General features: G+C 40.4%; 1 protein-coding gene across 3 annotated transcripts in view; it reads right to left on the reverse strand.

Annotated features, from left to right (window-relative positions):
- Positions 1–19,138, reverse strand: part of flvcr2a (FLVCR choline and putative heme transporter 2a) — a 29,406-nt gene that overhangs the window by 3,460 nt on the left and 6,808 nt on the right. For 2 of the 3 annotated variants that reach the window (XM_033642914.2, XM_033642912.2), the window contains exons 2-10: positions 16,254–16,923; positions 11,556–11,697; positions 10,014–10,154; positions 8,392–8,459; positions 7,954–8,057; positions 4,418–4,528; positions 2,650–2,755; positions 2,463–2,574; positions 804–871 (exon numbers count right to left, since the gene is read on the reverse strand). In XM_033642914.2, the coding sequence (XP_033498805.1) occupies positions 804–871; positions 2,463–2,574; positions 2,650–2,755; positions 4,418–4,528; positions 7,954–8,057; positions 8,392–8,459; positions 10,014–10,154; positions 11,556–11,697; positions 16,254–16,907 (1,506 nt within the window). In that variant the 5' untranslated portion in view covers positions 16,908–16,923. The remainder of the gene's footprint in view (positions 1–803; positions 872–2,462; positions 2,575–2,649; positions 2,756–4,417; positions 4,529–7,953; positions 8,058–8,391; positions 8,460–10,013; positions 10,155–11,555; positions 11,698–16,253; positions 16,924–19,138) is intronic. The other variant, XM_033642915.2, reaches the window with a different exon arrangement.

Consider the following 19,138-nt stretch of genomic DNA (forward strand, 5'->3'; position numbering starts at 1 on the left):
GGTGGCTCATGGTGGTTCAGTGTGTCATATTATTATTACTGTTAGCGTGCAGGATTATTAGACCTTTCCATTTTAGCTGCATTTGTATTGTTAGATTAGGAATATTAGGAAAAGAGAAAGGACAAGGAATAAAGAGGTCCCAGCTTGTTTTAAACAAAGCCACGAGTGAGCAGCAGAAGACACGATGCAAGATTTTGCAAAAATTGCATTCATTTTTAAAAAGTCAAAGGTGATTGTGAGCAGCTGGAGGACACTGGGTTTTTTCCAGTTGGAGAAAATTTGAATCTGTGATGCGTTACGTACATATGGACTATTGAACAAAAGGATGTCTTAATTTCAGATTAGCTCAATAAATTAAACCTGCTTTTATTTATTGAAAGCGGACTGTGGTGTGTGATTATCACAGTGTGACAGTGATTTATGAGCTGATCTGTTTGACAGCTGTCTACCGCACCCACATTAAGGGAGCAACAAAGTTTGCAAAAGTTCAAACAAGATGAGGTTTTTATAGCAGCAGATGGTAAACATGCTGTTGGAGAGCTGTCAGACAAAGCAGAACTGTGCTTTGTGCAAACAGCTTTAAGAGTAGAGGATGTTTTTAGTGAGTTAGGAGGGAAAGATTTCAACAGTGCAACAGTGCAACCCCCCCTGCATTCACTCATGTGCATGCCCGCAGCGGTGTGAGGACTGCAGAGAAGCAGTGCGTTCAGTGCAGAGCCAGGGCGGCATCTCGCACATTCCTTCCCCACAGGGATGTGAAGATCCCACCTCTGACTTCATGCAGCGCACACAGATGTACTTACACTCACTGTCTGCACCTCGCTCTGTTGGAGGTTGGCCTTCTGCCGTCGCAGGTCGGACTTGATGAATCCTGCGATAAACACAGAGGAGATGGAAAGTTAATATTAGAGCTGGACGCTTTATTATGTCAGCAAGGATTATTTCTATAACTCAGTGTGTTTTGGGTTGAAAAAGAAAAACAGTAACTGCACAGAAAACTATTCGAAGCAGGTGCCTGGACAGCACTGACCACACTGTACCTCTGTGTCACAACTCACCTGTCACCATTATTACAAAATTCCATACAAAATGGTGACAGGTGTTTCAGAACCACAACCTAATGTATTTTATGCAGTTTTGAAAGTGATGATTTGCATGTTATATGTTTAAAAAATCTGAAAAATATGTTGTTGTTGTGTGTTAATTGTAAAACCCCAGTAAATGGCATCAGGTAGTAAGTAAAATGCTTTATATGTTAAGGAATTTTAATACAAAAAGAACATTTTATGAGAGGGAACAAATCACATATGCATTCAGGTTGCAAAGACTAAAATTTATAAAGAGGTGGAGTCCTATATTGAGTTTGTTAATGCAGTAATGGAACTCTAAAATCCATATTCCCCTTCTATTCCCATCCCACTTTTATATTTTTAGGTTTACTGTATTTATTTATTTGCATTTTTTTTAAAAAATCTTTTCTTGCTTTTTTACCTTTCTTCTTCTTTTTTTACTCATGAGTGTACATATGGTCAAACAGGTATGTTTGTGTATACACATACACATTAATTTATTTATCATTATTATTGGTAGCTCATTTCCATTCTTTTCCTCGCAAGTTTGAATCTCAGGTACATCTTACCGCACTTGAACAATTCACCGTACTTGTCGATAGATGTTACGGCAGCTGAAAACCTTGTACAATGATCAAAGTACTATGTAAGCTATGTAAAAAAAAACTGTATTGCTTCCTTATGTTCCTTTTTTAAAAACCATGCTTCTGCTCTCTATTCGAGTATTAATGAGCCAGTAATCTACTTATTACTTCACTACATTTGCCATTACATGCGAGGAGCACCTCTACTGCAGATGTCAGCTACCTGAAAGAAAAAGAAGCACCACCTGTCTTTTGACCACAATGCCCAGAACAAGAGGCAGCTTCCAGCATCAATCCCTGACCACACCTGGCCACACTTTTTATACCAAAAAAGACCACATGTACATGATGTGACTCCTGAAAGACACTGAGATCTCTGACGCATGCACATTGAAGTAGGTTGCACATACTGTGGGTGAAAATGAAGTTAGCTGAAGTTATTTTTTTATGTGCAGTGTTTGATAACATAATAATGAAGAGATGGAGAGAGACTGGAGATTGTGCATATTTCAGATGTACAGGCTTTCCACTTAACAAATAAGTTTTTTAATTTTATGGTGCCTTTAAAAAAAAACTGTAGTTTCTCCATTCAGCCACTAGGGGGCAACCTCACCCTTTAAAAAAGACAGGACTGTGTATGTATAACTTGTGGATTATAGACACAGTAAACACTGGTTTAAACAATAATGCTCAACCTCTAAAATACATAGCGTGTCACGTACATCTACAGTTGCCTGACATGAGAGATGTTATATCTTGTGAGCGCTGGTTACAGGAGAGGTTTGCTGAGGACAGGTAAATATTTTACCTGTCAGTGCTGATCCTATTAGCAGAAAGATACACAGGAAGATGTTTCCCGCAAAAGTGCCCCATTTGTCGATAATCTTCCCCTGGGAGATGGTGAAAATGATTCCAAAGATCTGAAATGAGATTTAAAATACGTTGAACCTTTTGTTTATTTTGTCTTGTATGTTAAACATGCTGACGTTACTCACCTGAGCCGAGCAGTTGAGCAGCCCAGACGAGGTTCCCTCTGACTCTGGATAGGTGAGCTCGACTGCAAACTCAAAGCCCAGAGGCAAATATCCTGTCATGAAAAAGCTGCAGACAGACAGACAGAGACTGAAGGTCAAATAAAAAGCTTAAACAGACGTGCATGATCTGCAGGAGTTTTCATCCTATCCTAAGTGATACAGAAAACATAAAAGTAGGGCAAGTGTATATCGCTGTATAACAGATCCTGTTTGGGTTTCAGGAATGAAAAGCAGACAAAGGCATCGCTATGGAAACCAGTTATGGGCTTAATCAGCTTACCATAAATAGCAATAATTGTAAGGACAAAGCACGTGGACCGGGGGGTTCGGCAGAGCATTAATATTACTTTGACAAAGCGGCTCTCATGCCAGACGAGAGAAACATGAACTGCAGCTGCACCAGAATGTTTCCAGGCATTATTAGCAAGATCTTAAAAGCTGTTAAGCCCTGTGGACATCAAATTTGACAGACGTGGTTCACCATAACCTCTAAAAGCTGTGTCATCAAACTCATCACAGTAAAGTTTTGCTTTAGGAATCATTTTGAAAGGCCTGAACATCTGTGTCAGGGTTGTCAGTCACACTCGAATTCAACAATTTAATGATGTTAATGACTTCCTGATACAAAATTGGCATGTCAAAAATTTGTCTAATTGAGAAAATATGTTCCCATGACTCTCGAGAGTATTAACAACTTTAATCCTCGTAGTAAGGGAGCAGTTTCCTACTTTTACCACATTATACAAAGGTACACAGACGTCAGCACGAATGCACTTAAGCAGACGTGAGTTTGGTAACGAGACAGACAATGAGATTTGGGAGGAGAGCCTTGAAAGTGTGCGTAAATGTTCAATTAACTCTAGACACAATCTGATACAACGATACTACTCCAAAGACAGATTGCACAAGATCTTCCTGATGTTTCCCCCCTCTGTAGTAGGTGTAAAGAGGCAGATGGGACATTAATACCTTCTCTTTGGACATATCAGAAATAGTTTACTTATTGGAAGAATATATTTGAATGTTTCTCTAATGTCTTTGAGAGGAACTGGGGACCTAACCCACTAGTTGCTGCCCTGGCCTTGCCCCTCCATGCATCAGAGATTTTCTATCATTTTATGTTCCAGCTAGATCACTGAAGTCCTCCTCTGCTTTACTTTTAAATGTTCCTCAGTCCCATAAAATTACTGATGAGAGCGCTTTGTGTTTCTACGCCCCTAATCTGTGGATATTAGACTGGCTAACGCTCTCTCTGTATTTTTAAATGTAAATTAAAGACCTACCTTTTTAATCTGGCTTGTAATGTGGAGTAACATTACAATCTTGATTTTTAAGTTTTAACCACTGTTTTTTACTTCTATTTTATTTTATTTATATATTATGAGTTTTAATCGGCTCTTTTGTTAGTTTGTTCTGTTTTGGTTGGTTTGCTTTTTTAATATCTTATTGCCTTGTGTCTGTGGCATTCCAATTTTGCCATGTGAAGCACTTTGGAGTGCATGTTTGTATAAAAGGTGCCATATAGATAAAGCTGAGTTGAGTTTAGTTGAGTTGCAAAGGTCTAACTGAGTAGCAGTAAACCCTCCATCACTGTGTAAGTCCTAGGACTTGTCTTTGTTTTCTTCATAGAGAAATAACTGACCATAGCTCATTTTTTACTGATTTAATTTCAACCTCCGTCTATGATGTTAATGATTTCTGCAGCCACTTCTCTGTAATGGTTACCTACCCTAAGACTCCTGCTGTGATAAACACCACCCACAGGTGACCCAGGTTGAGGGTGAAGGTGTAGACCAGCATCCCGATCAGAGAGAGGAGATATACGGCCAAGGTGGTTTGTCTGAGGACACAGGAGAGAAATATTAATCTTACAGATTAAAAAACACCAGGAAGTGATACGATAAATGAATTCACACACAGAGCAGCCTGTTTGTGGAGAAACACTAAAGACTATTGTAACTATAGGCACACTAAGCTATGTAAGTAATCCAGTGTAATCTTATTTCACATATACATTAATGTCTAAGAATCTGAATCTTGTTGGCTACATACCTGCCAGTTAAGAACCTGAGAACAAAGAAGTCCTACAACATCATGTGAGTTTTCTTATCGGATTCAATGGAACACAGGGTGAGTAACTGATATACAAATGATCATTTGGGGGTGAAATATTCCTTTAAAATATCTTTACAAGCAAAGGTGTGTAGGTATGGCAACATCAGTCTTAATTTTAATTACAAAAGCTATGTTTCCATAGATTTGTCTATGATGCCTTTATATACTGTAGATCCTATGGTCCATTTGAGCAGCCTCCACATTTAACATGCATCATTTCAAGTGTCTCATGCATTTAACGTATTTAATACATATTACGACACACATAACCAAGACTAATGCCTACAAATATCCTCACTTTCTTCCACTACAAGAGGTTAGAGCTATCACATAGTTTTCCTTATTGGAATCTTAAGCAGTATTAATTCTTTCAAATATACATTTTGTGTCAGAGGAGGCACCTTTTCCGGATGGATGTCTCACTTGAAAAGAAATTCCTCACTTTAAAATTCCTCAGCATAAACAATATCCCTGAGTCACTGAAGACCCCTCGTCATAACCCAGGCCATCTGCATAAACAGGCTTACTCCGGTGAAGCTTTCTCTCGTACAACCACGCGTAAAATATTGCTGCAAAATATTTTTGTTAATTTAACATAGTCCTCTGACTCTCTCCCACATGGGACAATAGGCGCAAGCGGGTCAACAACGTAAATCTGAGCCTGCTTTGACAGCTAAGCATCCTAATGGCATGTAAGGAATCTGAGGGCCGAGGATTTTTTCCAGTCATAATAGTTTGCATGCCAGATGAATGAGGGCAGTGTACCAAACATCTAAAACTCAGAGAAGTGCTGAAAACAAGTGGTAAGAACTGATATGGTTGATCAAGACAAAAGACAGCATCAATAATCAGATAACAGTTGGATATATTCACGTTCATGACTGAATTATTAGTGTTTTCCAGGTTTAATGCGGTGGCCTGAGACGTGGCCAGCAGGAACAGCAGAGTAAAGCCTGTCAGTTCAGATAAGCAGAGAGGGACATCAGATAGAAAACTCAGTTCAGCCGGATTCGTGCTCACTTTGAACAAAAGTGGGCACGAGTGAGATTCACTGGGACGTCTCCCTGTGAGGCGATGATGTAAAAGACGTCCATGCAAGGAGGCCACGTTTTAAAGCACAGACTGACTGTTGACCTTGAAGACTGAGTATTAAAACAAGTCCTCCTACCTACCAAACAAATACACAACATATTTCTAATACACCATGCTTCAGATACAAACACAGGACGTCTTACGAGTACAAAAGGTATATTCTACAAAGACAAAAACATATATCAAGACTTTTAACATGAATTTTCCGCCGTGAATGTAGCTGGAATTTTCTCACAAATGTCCCAAGTAATGCTACCTCCACAACGGCAGGTGGCGCTATGAGCCAATTTAAACACTCAGGCATATTTCACAAAAAGGCGACTGTGACCGGAAGTAGGGAACCGCTAGTTCCTGTCACTCCTTTCTTTGCCCAAAGTTACCATTGCAGATGTTGTCTTGTTTAAAAAAAATTCAAGGAGATGTGAAAAGGTCAAAGTTATTTTTTGAGCAATTCATTTCTGATTAGCCAGGTTTGTGCTTTATGCTAGCTAACGTAAGCTAATTTCTAGTTTATCACATACTTGTTGATAAGAGGGGAGACAATCCTCAAAGTTTACTTGAGTAAAAAAACATTTATTGTCAACTAGATGCAGCTAGATAGATATTTAAACGCCAAGTCCCTTCAACTAGGCGGGTGTGGCTAAATAAACGAGGTCTCAGTTCGACATCGGTTCAGGTGCAAAGCAATTTATTTTCAGATAATTAATTGGAAAATCCACGGCCAGGATGGAATGCGCATTGCTCCTTATGAAACCAAGGTTCGACAATCGGTCGGAGCCTCCTTTCCAGTCACCCTGGAGAACTGTGACACCCCGATAAGTGGACACTGAAAAGGCGTGTCAGCCAAGAAAGCCCAATAACTTCCAGAGCCTTCAGCATCTCAGGCTGAATCTCATCCACACCTGGCACCTTGCTGCAGGGGAGCTTTTTGATTACCTCAGCAACCTCTGCCAGGGATATGAACAAGAGTTCCCCCAAGTCTTCAGGCTCTGCCTCCTTCACAGAGGACTTGACGGCTGGGTTCGGGAGTTCCTCAAATTGCTCATTTTGATAGACTGACATATTAACGTCAATCAACAGAGACGAGGACAAAGTGGCAGCTCCATAACTTTGAATTGGTCATTAAGTCTGAATGAGTCCGTTCCTTGATTATTTCTATTTGTTTAGACCTATTTGTGGAACTGTTCTATCATAAACAGGTCCACCGATCAAAACAATCAAAACTGTTTTTCATTTAAAAAAAGAATGTATCCAAGTTGTGAATACTTCTTTGAGAGGACAACAACAGGTTGTTGGGTCGATAAGCTGGCTGCCTTAATCTTCAGGTGCCCTGTAACAAATGTCTTCTTTCTCTGTCTCTTTCTCCTTCTCCCCCTCTCTCTCTAGACGTGGTCTGTCGGAGATTATTAGATAGCCTCATTTTTACACAACTAATATCCATACCTACTTCAAACATACAATTTGATAGTATTTCAGTGTTGCTGAGCAACAGTTTCATGTGAAAGGGGTTAAAGGTCCATCACATGTACAAATATACACAGTGATGAATTCTGTGATTGAAGCAAATAAAAGCCAGGGCTATTAATTAAAGTTTTATGGTATAATAAAAGGGATGCATTAGATTAACAAATCCATTCATTACTATGATGCCACCTACACACTCACTTTATTTGCACCTCAGCATTTCCCTCTGGATAAAGTTCATCTTATCTTATAGCACGTGCATCTTTATTATGCCTATCATGAAACACACACACACACACTGTCAACATTAAGTCATTATTGATTTCTTAATGGGACTTTGTTTCCTTAATTGTTGAACCTCATGGAATACTCTAAAGAAAGGAAATAAAAATGACGTATTTCAAATCATTTTAATGGCCCATAGGAGAGATGATGGTCAACAGACTTAAGAGGACATAAAGAAAACTACTGAGAAAGTTCATCTGAGTTTCGGTTTCTTCTCAGCACCCAGAGTCATTACTTACTAGATTATTTTTGCATTGTTTTTGTCCATCAAAGTGTACTGAAAAAAAGAGCTTCATAGAAATATCTTACTTGTATGTTTTGGTCTTATCCAGCCAAATGCCACATATGAGGGAGCCCGCCATGCCAGCAATGACAATAGTCAGACCGATTCTCCCAGCATTCACCTCTTCACCCTGAGAGGAAAATCATTGACATTTCTTGTCTTACAGACCTTATAGGGCGTCTGTGACATTTTGCACCCTGCAGTTATCTTGTCCTGCAAGCTCTCAGCCATAACAATGAGACTCCCAGACCACAGTTATCTGTGTCGGGGTCATTTATCAGTGTCAACTAAAGCAACACAAATGTCTGCATGCTGGGTTTATTGACACTGAGTATATGGCAGGAAAGAGTAGATGAGGAGGTGAGGAAAAGAAGTAGATAACAATGAAACACAGACAGTGAAACAAAAGCTCATGTGGCTGGAAATAAAGTACGAGAGGCAGGAGCAGTCACACTGGGACTTACAGGATAATGCTCAATAATCATCCGATTCAGCAGCGTGGAAATAGAATAGAAGCAGCCGACGTTCAGCCCTGCAGACAACAAACAAAACTGTTTATTTTGAGAGGACCTGTAGGGAAAGAAGAGAGTGCAGATGGGACCTCATGTTCCCCCGTAAAAAAAACACTGCTGACAACTTCACACATTAAGTCCATTATAGCCTTCAGACTTTGGCACTACTTGGCTAACTGAATTTAATGGAGTGCAAAGACATAAAATGTCCTCAAACGTATTGTTCAGGCACATAAAGGGTACACATTTACAGACTAACACATTTTAAAATGCTACACGCTGTTATTCATTAACACCGTCTTCATTAAAAATTCATTAAAATTGAGCAAAACAATGGGACACCTCAAAAGACCTTTAAATCAATACAACTGTACACATAGGCAGTGCACTGGAGGTCCATGTGTTACAGTGACACATCCTCATATCTGCACACCAGCTGATAAAAGCCTGTGACTTTCCAAAATGTGACTATGACTGCTTCAAGTGCAGGCGTTTTCACCTCTGTTACCTTTCACCTCGATATTTGAACCACATCCTCACCTGGATGTGTGATAAAAGTGACATGTTGGAGTGTGGGATGATCCGCATGTCATAATGATGTCATGGAGACGCATGTAAAGACACAGACGTGGACTTCCTCCTCTGCTATCTTTATGATATCATTTCATGTGACCTTTCTGTGAACCTGCAGCATGCTAAAATTACACTAAACAAACATTTAAAGGCAACACTTTTGTTTTGCTCCCTTTTTTCACAGGTTTAAGCTAAAGAATTAAGATTTTTAAGCACACAAAAGATTTACTTTTCTCAAATTTTGGTTGCAAATTTGTTAAAATCCAATTTTAGAGTGGCCTTTTATTGTCACCACCCTGAGGGACACTTGAGTAATAATCATGCCGTTTAATCAGCATCTTGATATGCCACACCTTTTGGGTGAATGGATTATCTTAGAAAAGGAGTGTTGCTCACTAATACGTATTTTAACAAATTTGCGGCCAAAATTTGAGAGAAAAACTAGAGTCAAGAGTCCTTTATGTGCATAAAACAAGTATTAGATCATTAACTTAAACCTGTGATAAACTGGAAAAACAAAAGTGTTGCGTTTAAATTTTTGGTTCAGGGAATTTAAAAAATTTAAAAAGGTATTTTGGAGAGTTAGAGAGGATAACAATTAACTCAAGTCCCATAAAGAACTTTGATGTGACTGAGTCAGCTTACAACATTTCTGATATTCATGGAGATTTGAGGTTTTTCTGCCTCTCTCATTTTAATATCATTGTGACTGAAATATCTTTGAGTTCTGGATTGTTGGTCAGACAAAACAAGCAATTTCAAGACGTCATCTTGGGATTTCAGCCTTGATAGCTCGTAACTTTTATATAAATTAAACAATTAAATGAATAAATCAACAATAGATCAACGTTGGGTAAACATCAGTGGAGAATCGATAATAGCTGTGTGTAAATAAAACACTCAAGAGCCTGTTCCTCCAGACAAGGTTACATTACAGTAAAGAGTCTCGTTCCTCCGGTCTGTTTGTGGAAATACACACAAATTGAGGCGAGGGGACCCACCATAGCTGACCACCAGGAGCATGAAGGGCTTGTTGCGCAGCAGCCTCAAGACAGAAGCTGTGTACGAGTACTGCTCGGGGGGGATGTTCCTGGCCTGAGCCTGGGCCTGGGTGGGAGGGATTTCTGGTTTCTCCTGAAAAACTGTAAGACAATAACACAATATTTCATGAGGTTACTTGTGTGTTATTTCATTAAGATTGTTGTGTTAGTGCATCAGCCAGTACAGACACTGACAGGGATGAAACCCCAGCGTGACGCTGTAGGTCATGCATTTGTGTGACACACCTGTTGTCAATAAGCCAACGGGATGAGCAAGATTTACAAACACTAAGTATTCAAAATGATCACTATAGGTGGATGATTTTGTTTTTACCATCTAACTGACATTTGTATATTCATTACATGAATATGAAGTAGCCACAGGGGCATTATGTGACCAGGCATTATCAGTCTACTATCACCCACAGGTGCTTTACCCATGCACATTCGTTTTCTGTCTTCACCAGTAGCAGCCACGACTGTTTTTGCGTAGTTTGTTCTACTACTCATCGTTGTTTGAGCAGACTATACGGGGAAACCTGAGGAAATTCCACTGCTGCATCTCATTGGTTTGTTTTTGGCAGTTTGTCATAAGCTTTGAGGAGACTATGTTTTTCATTGAGAAAAAACACAGGAAGGATTCAGCCAGCGGATCCGAACCTGGAACCCCAAATTACTTAAACAGCATTTGTATTGAATGATTCTGTCCCAGGTTTTATGATCCATATAAGCTGCTCATCGCTGCACTTGTTTGGGTGGGACACCTTACCCTGACATCATACCAGTTTGGTGACATCACATCACACCAGTCAATAGTGCCAGAAAAGAAGTGTGACCCCTAGCGAAGCTTCAGCCCTGTTTCTCTGAGTGTCAGTCAGTTTTACTCCTTCGCGGAGGTGAAAGGAGGATTTACCAGAGCTGACCGGGGAAGATGATTTCATAAAACACTTCCACGACTCCCTGCGTGTATTTCACATGGTGTCTGAACACATCTCATCAAAAGGTGAACAATTACAGCAATTACTGCAGCTGCTCATCCAGTGGACTGCGATGCTGTTGAGTTTTCGGTAGAAAGCACATCTCAGGGAGACTCAGCTTTCCAGCAGTGCTGCCCGAGGAGGCCAACAACCAGATAAGAAGCCCGACCATATAAAAATGAATGAAACTGTGTGTTAAATAATGAACCCTGAAGTTGCAAAATCCTACTAGAGAATCACTTGTGTTCTCATCTAAAAATACCACTACAATGCCAACGAAAAAATGTCATAGGCATTGCTGTGGGACAAAAGAGGTGAGGTAACAGCTTTGTCACAGTTTCTACTGCTTGAAAGCACAAACTGTCAAGAGCATGACTCCTCGCTTTTTAAATTTTCACAACCATGACTGTGGGAGTTGTATGACTTTGAAAGGGGCTTGCAGTGGGCTGTTACTGCATGAGTGAGCGCAGAGCCCTGACAGCACCGACGCACTCTACGAGCCTGTGGATGAGAATAGTCATCTTACCAATGACCACGAGGAGGAAGATGAAGGTGGCCACTCCTGCGCTGATGTAGAACATGACTCTAATGTGATACGCCAGCTCATCCATATCGTCCACATTAGGCACAAGGATGGGTGGGAGCAGGAACCCAATGGCGATACCCATCTGTAGGTGAGAGGCACAAAATTAAAAAAGGACTCCGCGCCTCTAGCTGACGGCTACACATGCACAGCTGCAGTCAGCACACATCATTAAAGAGGGAAAGCATCATTAGGCCTACAGAAGTGGGAAAAGGTTGAATAAATAATAAGAAAACAAACAACCCCACATTTGTGTGAGCAATAATTACCCACTATTGTAAGGAAAAAAGTTTTGCTGCATGCATTTCCTTTTTGGCCCTCAGGCGTTCTTTAAGTTCAACAATCATTGTTGAAGCTGAGGAAGGCCTGAAGGCACAAAACGAAACATCATCTGAGTAAAAGAGAAATGCATATGGAGCCAGAGTGTGTGTTCGACACGTTTTTCCTACTTTTAAGTCTACTTCCAGCGATCAGCACCTCATTACAACCCTTGGTGTTGTAATGAACACATCCATATTGCATGCTTATTAACCATATATATTCCCTACCTTCAAAATATGTCAAAGGGGGGCTGTTAAAGTATTAGCCATTTTGGGATATACACTACAGCCAGGAGACAGTTAGCTTAACTTAGCATAAGGACTGTAGTACAGAGGGAATCAGTTCACCTGGCTCTGTCCAAATGTAACATAACCCCCCCTCTAGAGATCATTCATTAACACATCATATCTTGGCTTTTCATCCACACAAAAAACTAAGTGTAAAAACTTCAGTTTGCTGTTTTATGGGGGCTAGTGTTGACGTAATGCTGGAATTTCTAACTTCGATACAATACCATGAGAAATATTGATATTCAAAACCATTTTTGATACCTAGAGGAAAAACTGACATTGAGGTCATGAATTTTAAAATCATTATTAAAAGATGAGTATGACGAGGCTATAACATGACACCGGTGACTTTTCTTTTCTTGGATATTAGCAGAAACAGCAAACTGGGCATCATAAACATCAACAATAACAAAGAGCAGCTAATACTGAGGTATCAATACTGTGGAAAATGGTGAAAAGAATGGGCAGGGGATAAAGACAAGAAGACAGGAAAAATGAGGTAAAGACAACAAAAGTAACCTGAAAGAAACCGTGGCATCAATGATGGAGGATGCTGAGGAGATAAAACAAAAAACTGTGGAATTGAAAGAATCTGTCACTGGCCAAAGCAAGAGGTCGAGCCGATACGGAACCTGACATCAAGAAAATAATGAGTCAAACATATGGAGACAATGAACACAAGAGTACGGGGGCTGGAAAGCAGAGTGCGTGAACTGGAAGAGCTCAGCATCATCGAGATGGGAGACCAGATTGACTATATCGATATTTTTGACAACACTGATGAGGAATTATGTTGGACCACGACGGGCCAGCTGTTTGCAGTCTTCAAGCTAAGCTAAACTAACCAACTGCTAGCTGTATCCTTACATTTAACGCACACATATGAGAGTGGCATCAATTATCTCATCTAACTCTCCACCAGAAAGCAAATAAGTGTATTTCCCAAAATGTATAGCTATATGAGGATTATAGGTAATGTTCAAACTGGCCTATGCACTTTAACATTGACTGTACCCTCTGGGAGAGTTGGTAATAAACTTTCTGGGTTACTGTCAAATTGCAAAACTTATTCTCAACTGGTGCAAATCAAGGATCTTCTGAAGTTACTTTTGGCACACAAACTGTTGATCTGTTTGATCTGTGTCTGTTTTATGGAAATCCTACCTACTTTTTCTTAACATGAACTATTTCTTAACATCCGTGGGGATGTGTGAACTACTTCAGCCTGAAAACTTGGAAGCACCAGGTTTAAGGCCCAGAGCCAAAGGAATAAAGTCGTGGTGTGCGAGTAAACATCAACAACAATGTGTCCTTTTATCTTCAGCTGTGGGGAGTGGGAGTTAAGCACAAAACAAGAACACGCATGACAATAGCCGGTATACAGTGTTTGGTCTAAGGCAGGTGAGAGAGGACACACTTCAATTGAAGAAAAAACAGTTAGGGTTCAGAGGTTCAAGAGAATCAGAGGGGTCAGATGTCTTTTGATAGTCTATGTTTGCACAAGGGTTAAAGATCACGGTGCATTCTCAAGGCATCCATATATAGCCCTATACATGAGAGCTTTTACGCCTGTGAAGGATCCATGTACTGTTGTTATTGGCTTGAAAAGAAAGAATAATTTAGAGCTAAAGTAAATTATGAAGCCAGATTCTTCCTTTTGGATACGACTCAAAATAACATCAAAAGTGTGTCAGTCTACTTCAAAACCTCTAAATTTATCATCTATGAGTCTTGTAAGGTGAAAGAGACATGAACAATGACATGCTCAGGTTTTCCTTAGACGGCCGAGCAAGTTCAGCAAATTCTCTAGTGTTCCGAGTGTGAGAGTGAAGGATAAATGACCACACACACCCTCCCACGGCAGCTCTCGCTAGCGTGGACACAGCATTCTCAATGTAATCTCATTGTACAGTTAATACAGTTAATAGTAGCTTCAGCTACTTTCAAGGTGCATGACGAGGGGAAATTAGTCTTAAGAGGTCAAAACTTTAGCAATACTTGTAGTATATAGAACAACTTTATTGCAAAGCCAGTGCGTTTGATCAGGACGATGGTGATGAAGGCCACAAGCTGAAATGAGTTGGTCTTGCAGTAAGGTTGTTCTTATATTACAAGTGTTCCTGGAGTTTTGACCTCTTTAGCTTGTTCACAAGCTGACAGTTCAAGCAGTGGAAATCACCCACCAACGAAGGCTAAAACGAACAAAACACACACACACACACACACACACAAAGGAAAACCTTATTGAGCAATATCAATATCAACTGGCATCCATCTTTTTTTAGTAAGGTAGAGCTACACTCTGTGATATCTGCTTTCTTCTAGTTTTGGAAAGCCTTTCTCAAACACCTGTTGCCGAAGTACTATGCGAGTGTGTAGAAATGGCTTCTTAAAATTGAATTTAGTTTAAATTGGCTAACATGGAAAATTTGCTCCTACATTTTCTAGCAATTCATTTATTTGGTCAAAACGAGCCTGTTTACATTCAATGTCAGATTAAACACCCTACCCGCCAGAAGAAAATGTTGGCATTGTGCATTTCTGCAGACCACAGATGCATTAAATGTGTACGTTTCATACGTATCATATCAATATTTCTAAAGTGACGTAAGTCTGATTACATGTTAATGAGCCGAGTTTCTCATTGGGAGGTGGAGGGGATGAAGCAGACCACTGTGCAAAACCAACAAACAACATGCCAGTTGTTTTGCAGGTGTTTCCAGTGGCAACTGGCCTGCTAAAAGCAGCTGTTTTTAGCAAGACATCGGAGGCATTTCCAAGCCTAAACAATAAACCCAAACATGATCTTTTCCTAACCATAATCAATTTTTTTTTGTGCCTACACATAACCATACATTCACCAGTGTTGTTGCAATTTAAAGTTTCAACGCATCAGCTACATAATAACACACAAATGTTTGCAGACTGTACAATGCTAACATTTGTTCTGGCAATAGGGTTGGATTTACAGTCTCCTCAATATAAAATCGAAAAATACATATATTAAAAATGGTAACAATGGGCTCTTGGTACACTTAATGTAGAGTTGTTCTGATACTGATACCTGTATCGGAAACACCGAACAACAATAACTCCGATACTGCCTAAAATCGGGTATTGGCGAGTACACTAGTTTAAGCACCGATCCCATACCACGTAACTTATTAATAAACTGATTTCCTGTAAATACTTAAACATAACCTGCTAGCAAAATGTCAGAAATATAGGCAGTAACTCACACAGGAATGTCCCACCAGTAAAAAGGTAATGTGTACAGTATGCAAGGCTTAAGTTTCGAGGAGGCACAAGTGTTGCCAGATCCTTCTCCATCCTCTATATGTATTTGTTTGTGTTCAGGGTTAGTAGTATACATCTGTTAATTTTTTTCAAGCAGTGTTATCGGATCAGTACTCTGTATCTGCTGATATGCAAGTTCAAGTATCAGAATCAGTAAAAGGTATCGAAACATTTAGAGAAAGTAACTAAACTACCCGAGTTATTTAAAGCCCTAACCCTGTTTGAAAAAATATCATTGGACGATAGGAGTGAACTGTGTGCTGATACTTTCACATCTGACACAAAGAAAATCCCCTCCATTCTTTAACTTCTCATAAACCACATGCTACTAAATTCTGAGGTTAATTAAACAGAACTGAAACTAACAATGTCAGGTATTAAGCGCTTGGTCCTGCAAGTTTACACTTGTCACTTCTCTAAGATCCTTTTCACTGTTGGAAGCTTAAGTGGCCACCGGAGTGTTTCACTTTGTTAAACCTGCTGAGTCAAGGAAAAGAAAGCATGAATCACAGGCACAGACAGACTCACACATTCAAAGATGGCAGACGCTGACATGACAACATGTTTTTGACATGTTGCAATTTAGATGTCAAAAGATGAGAGAACTCTCTTTCACTCTTTCTATCCAACCGACACACACATGCAGATCTCTTAGCACCAATATGAGAAGTTTCTATCACCACACACACGCTGCCAAAGATGTTTGGAGCCCAGAAGGCAAACAGAGACACACCTGGTTTCCCAGAACGCCGATGGAACAGGCGGTGGAGACCTCCTGCTGCCCGAACCACAGGGACGCGAGCCTAGAGGGGATGCCCAAGATATACACAGTGCCCACCGAACACATAAACTGGCCGAAGAAGGTTATGGCAAACATGTTGGGGTCTGCCGTGCCCGTCTTGATCCAGGCCCCGATGCAGTTGAAGGCTGCGCCCACCATCACAATGTCCTTGAGGCCCCGGTTGTCCAGGAGCCATGTAACGGGCAGGATGAGGGGGATGTAGGTGAGGAAGTAGATCATGGAGAGCCAATCGATGGCCAGGCTGTTGATGTTGTAGAAGCGCATGAAGATGTCGCTGATGATGCTGTACTGCAGCCACATGAAGGCGTTGCTCATGGAGTAGGCACAGAAGATGAGCAGCATGACCCATCGCCGCTTGTACAACTTGGTCTCCATCAGTGGGAAGAGCTGTGCAGTGTCCAGGGCTGAGGGCTCGGAGGTGTCACTGCTCTCCTCCATTGACAGGTGCCTGTACTCCCCTAAACTGTTTTTTTCTTTTCTTAAAGAAGACCAGTCATTGTCTCTTGCCTCACCATGGCCGTCCATCCACTCCTGAGGCAACTCGTCCTCATGCTGCTCCCACTCTAACTCCTTTCCTCCAGGCATCTCTACCAATCACCAGCTGAAGGGAAGAGCAAATATTTCTCCTTGTGTGTACACTCTTTTGACACGGTGGCAGTTTACCTGACTCGCCCTTCCCACACAGCGAATATTTCCTACATGCTGATCATAAACAAGCTCACCAGCTGCGCCTAAAGTGGATCTGGGGTGCAGTTTAAATATAACGAGCAGGGTTGGAAAGCTCCAACAGCTTGGTCTGACTCTGGTCTTCAACAGAGTAGTCATGTGATGGAGCATTTAACTTCTCATTTAAAACTCCTCCTTCCAGCTTATATCATTAACCGGCACTTGAGAGTAGGTGCTGAGAATATATGTTAGGACATTTATTGCTGAGGCACATGACACACGCATACATCGAGGTGTATGGAGAAGCAAAGTCCACGCAGAGTGATGCTAAACATGCTAAGACTGCAAGTTCATCAGGAAACAGCCTGTTAAAATGTAAAGCCTGGGAAAACACTACAGAGATTTTTTGTTGTTCGAAGCATGAAACTACTCCCATGTTTGTGACTGATAAACATACAATGGAAATCGAGACTGTGTAGTGTAGCGCTTGTAGCCTTACACTTAAATCTGCGGCAAAGTGCAGTTATCACCCAGTCGATATCAGGTTTAGAGATTTGTAGCATCAGGAAAGTGGACTTTCTCACAGGAGAGCTTGGCTAAGTTTAATTAGAACAATTTAAAAGATGGATTCATTGAAAAAAAGATAAAATGTTTGTGGCAATGAAGGCCTCCCAAATTCAAATTTAAGATGATTAATAACTTTTCAGGCCTAATACTTTGAACCTGAGACATTCTAAGACTTGTTAAGGGCGTGCAGACACCCTGCATGAATGAAAATACATCGTTAACCATTAACAGTAGATTCTCAGTCTGCAGGAAAGCCTCTTGTATTACATTATAAAAACAAGTTCAATACTTCACTCATGCTGCGGCGACGAATTACGCCTCGTTCCTCAAACACAACGCAATGATATCTCACTGTTTGACAACCAGTTATTCAAGTGGAGTGTTTGCAGATCACACATTGGATTTACTTATTCCCAATCGCTTTATATTACATCATCTGTCTTGGGTGTGACCGTATTGGCAGTCTAGGGCGAATACTAACTATTATTTTCTTTGTCAGTTAATCTGTCGATTAATTTCTTGATTATCGATTAGCTGTTTATCTATAGAATGTCAGAAAATGGTGAAAATTTGTCAACTAGTATTTCCAAAAGCCCAAGATGGCGTCCACAAATGTCTGTTTTGTCCACAGCTCAAAGATATTTAATTTACAGTCACAGAGGAGGAAAGAAACCAGAAAATATTCACATTTCAGAAGAGAGTCAGCAGGTGCAGAGGGGTCAAGGGGGGCTTTGGTGCTGAGTAAATCAATCATTTGTCGGGATGGGAATTGGTAAGATTTATTAATTTATATCATTGCCGTTACTGATTCTGCTTATCAGTCCAATTCTATATCGATTCCCTTGATTGCTGTTGAACTTTCTGTGTGGGGAAAAAAGCAGGCCTTCACGTTTAGGTTTTCAGCCCTTAATTTCTCTGAGTCTGAACACAGTGGAGAAACAGAGAAGAAAAAAAGGCACATGTGTGACTCAGGTGTGCAGACGCTCCACTGTTTAACTGTTCTCTTAGTCAAAGCAAAAATGGGCTAAGCCAGCCTGCATGGTGCTAATGTTACTATAACTAAGGATATTTACTCTAATGGATGTGCTGCTCAGTTGAAAAGGCCGAGGCACTTGTACTTGATTTGTGCTTGGAGTTTAAGCTCATGTTGTGTAGAAAGATATTTCAGCATATTGTTGGTGTTTCTACCCATTTAGTTGAGTTGAGTTTAGTTTAGTTTGATTTAGTTTAGTTTCAAGTTTTTAGTTCAGTTTAGTTTAAGCAGGTGTAATGACATTGTCGGTAATGGTCAGTAATTGGTCCCTGATGTTTCGCACTTACGTGAAGTTATCTTTCACAGACAGTACAAGCAGCACTGTTGTCATCTTTCTGCATGAAATTAAACCACACTTTACACCTTCTTGTTGCAAGTTTCCAACAGCTTAGCCACATGACTTTGACATCATTGCTTTGCAATAAGCGACTGTTGGAAAAAAACATGCCGGCATCAATAAAGGGAACTGATAAACTTGAAGTCATGCAATTCTGATTTGGAATCAACTGGAACTGGTTCTCGATCTCCGTCCCTGATGATTTGGCCTCTT

This window comes from Epinephelus lanceolatus, chromosome 15, assembly GCF_041903045.1.
Source record: "Epinephelus lanceolatus isolate andai-2023 chromosome 15, ASM4190304v1, whole genome shotgun sequence".
In the NCBI taxonomy this organism is placed as follows: Eukaryota; Metazoa; Chordata; class Actinopteri; order Perciformes; family Serranidae; genus Epinephelus; species Epinephelus lanceolatus.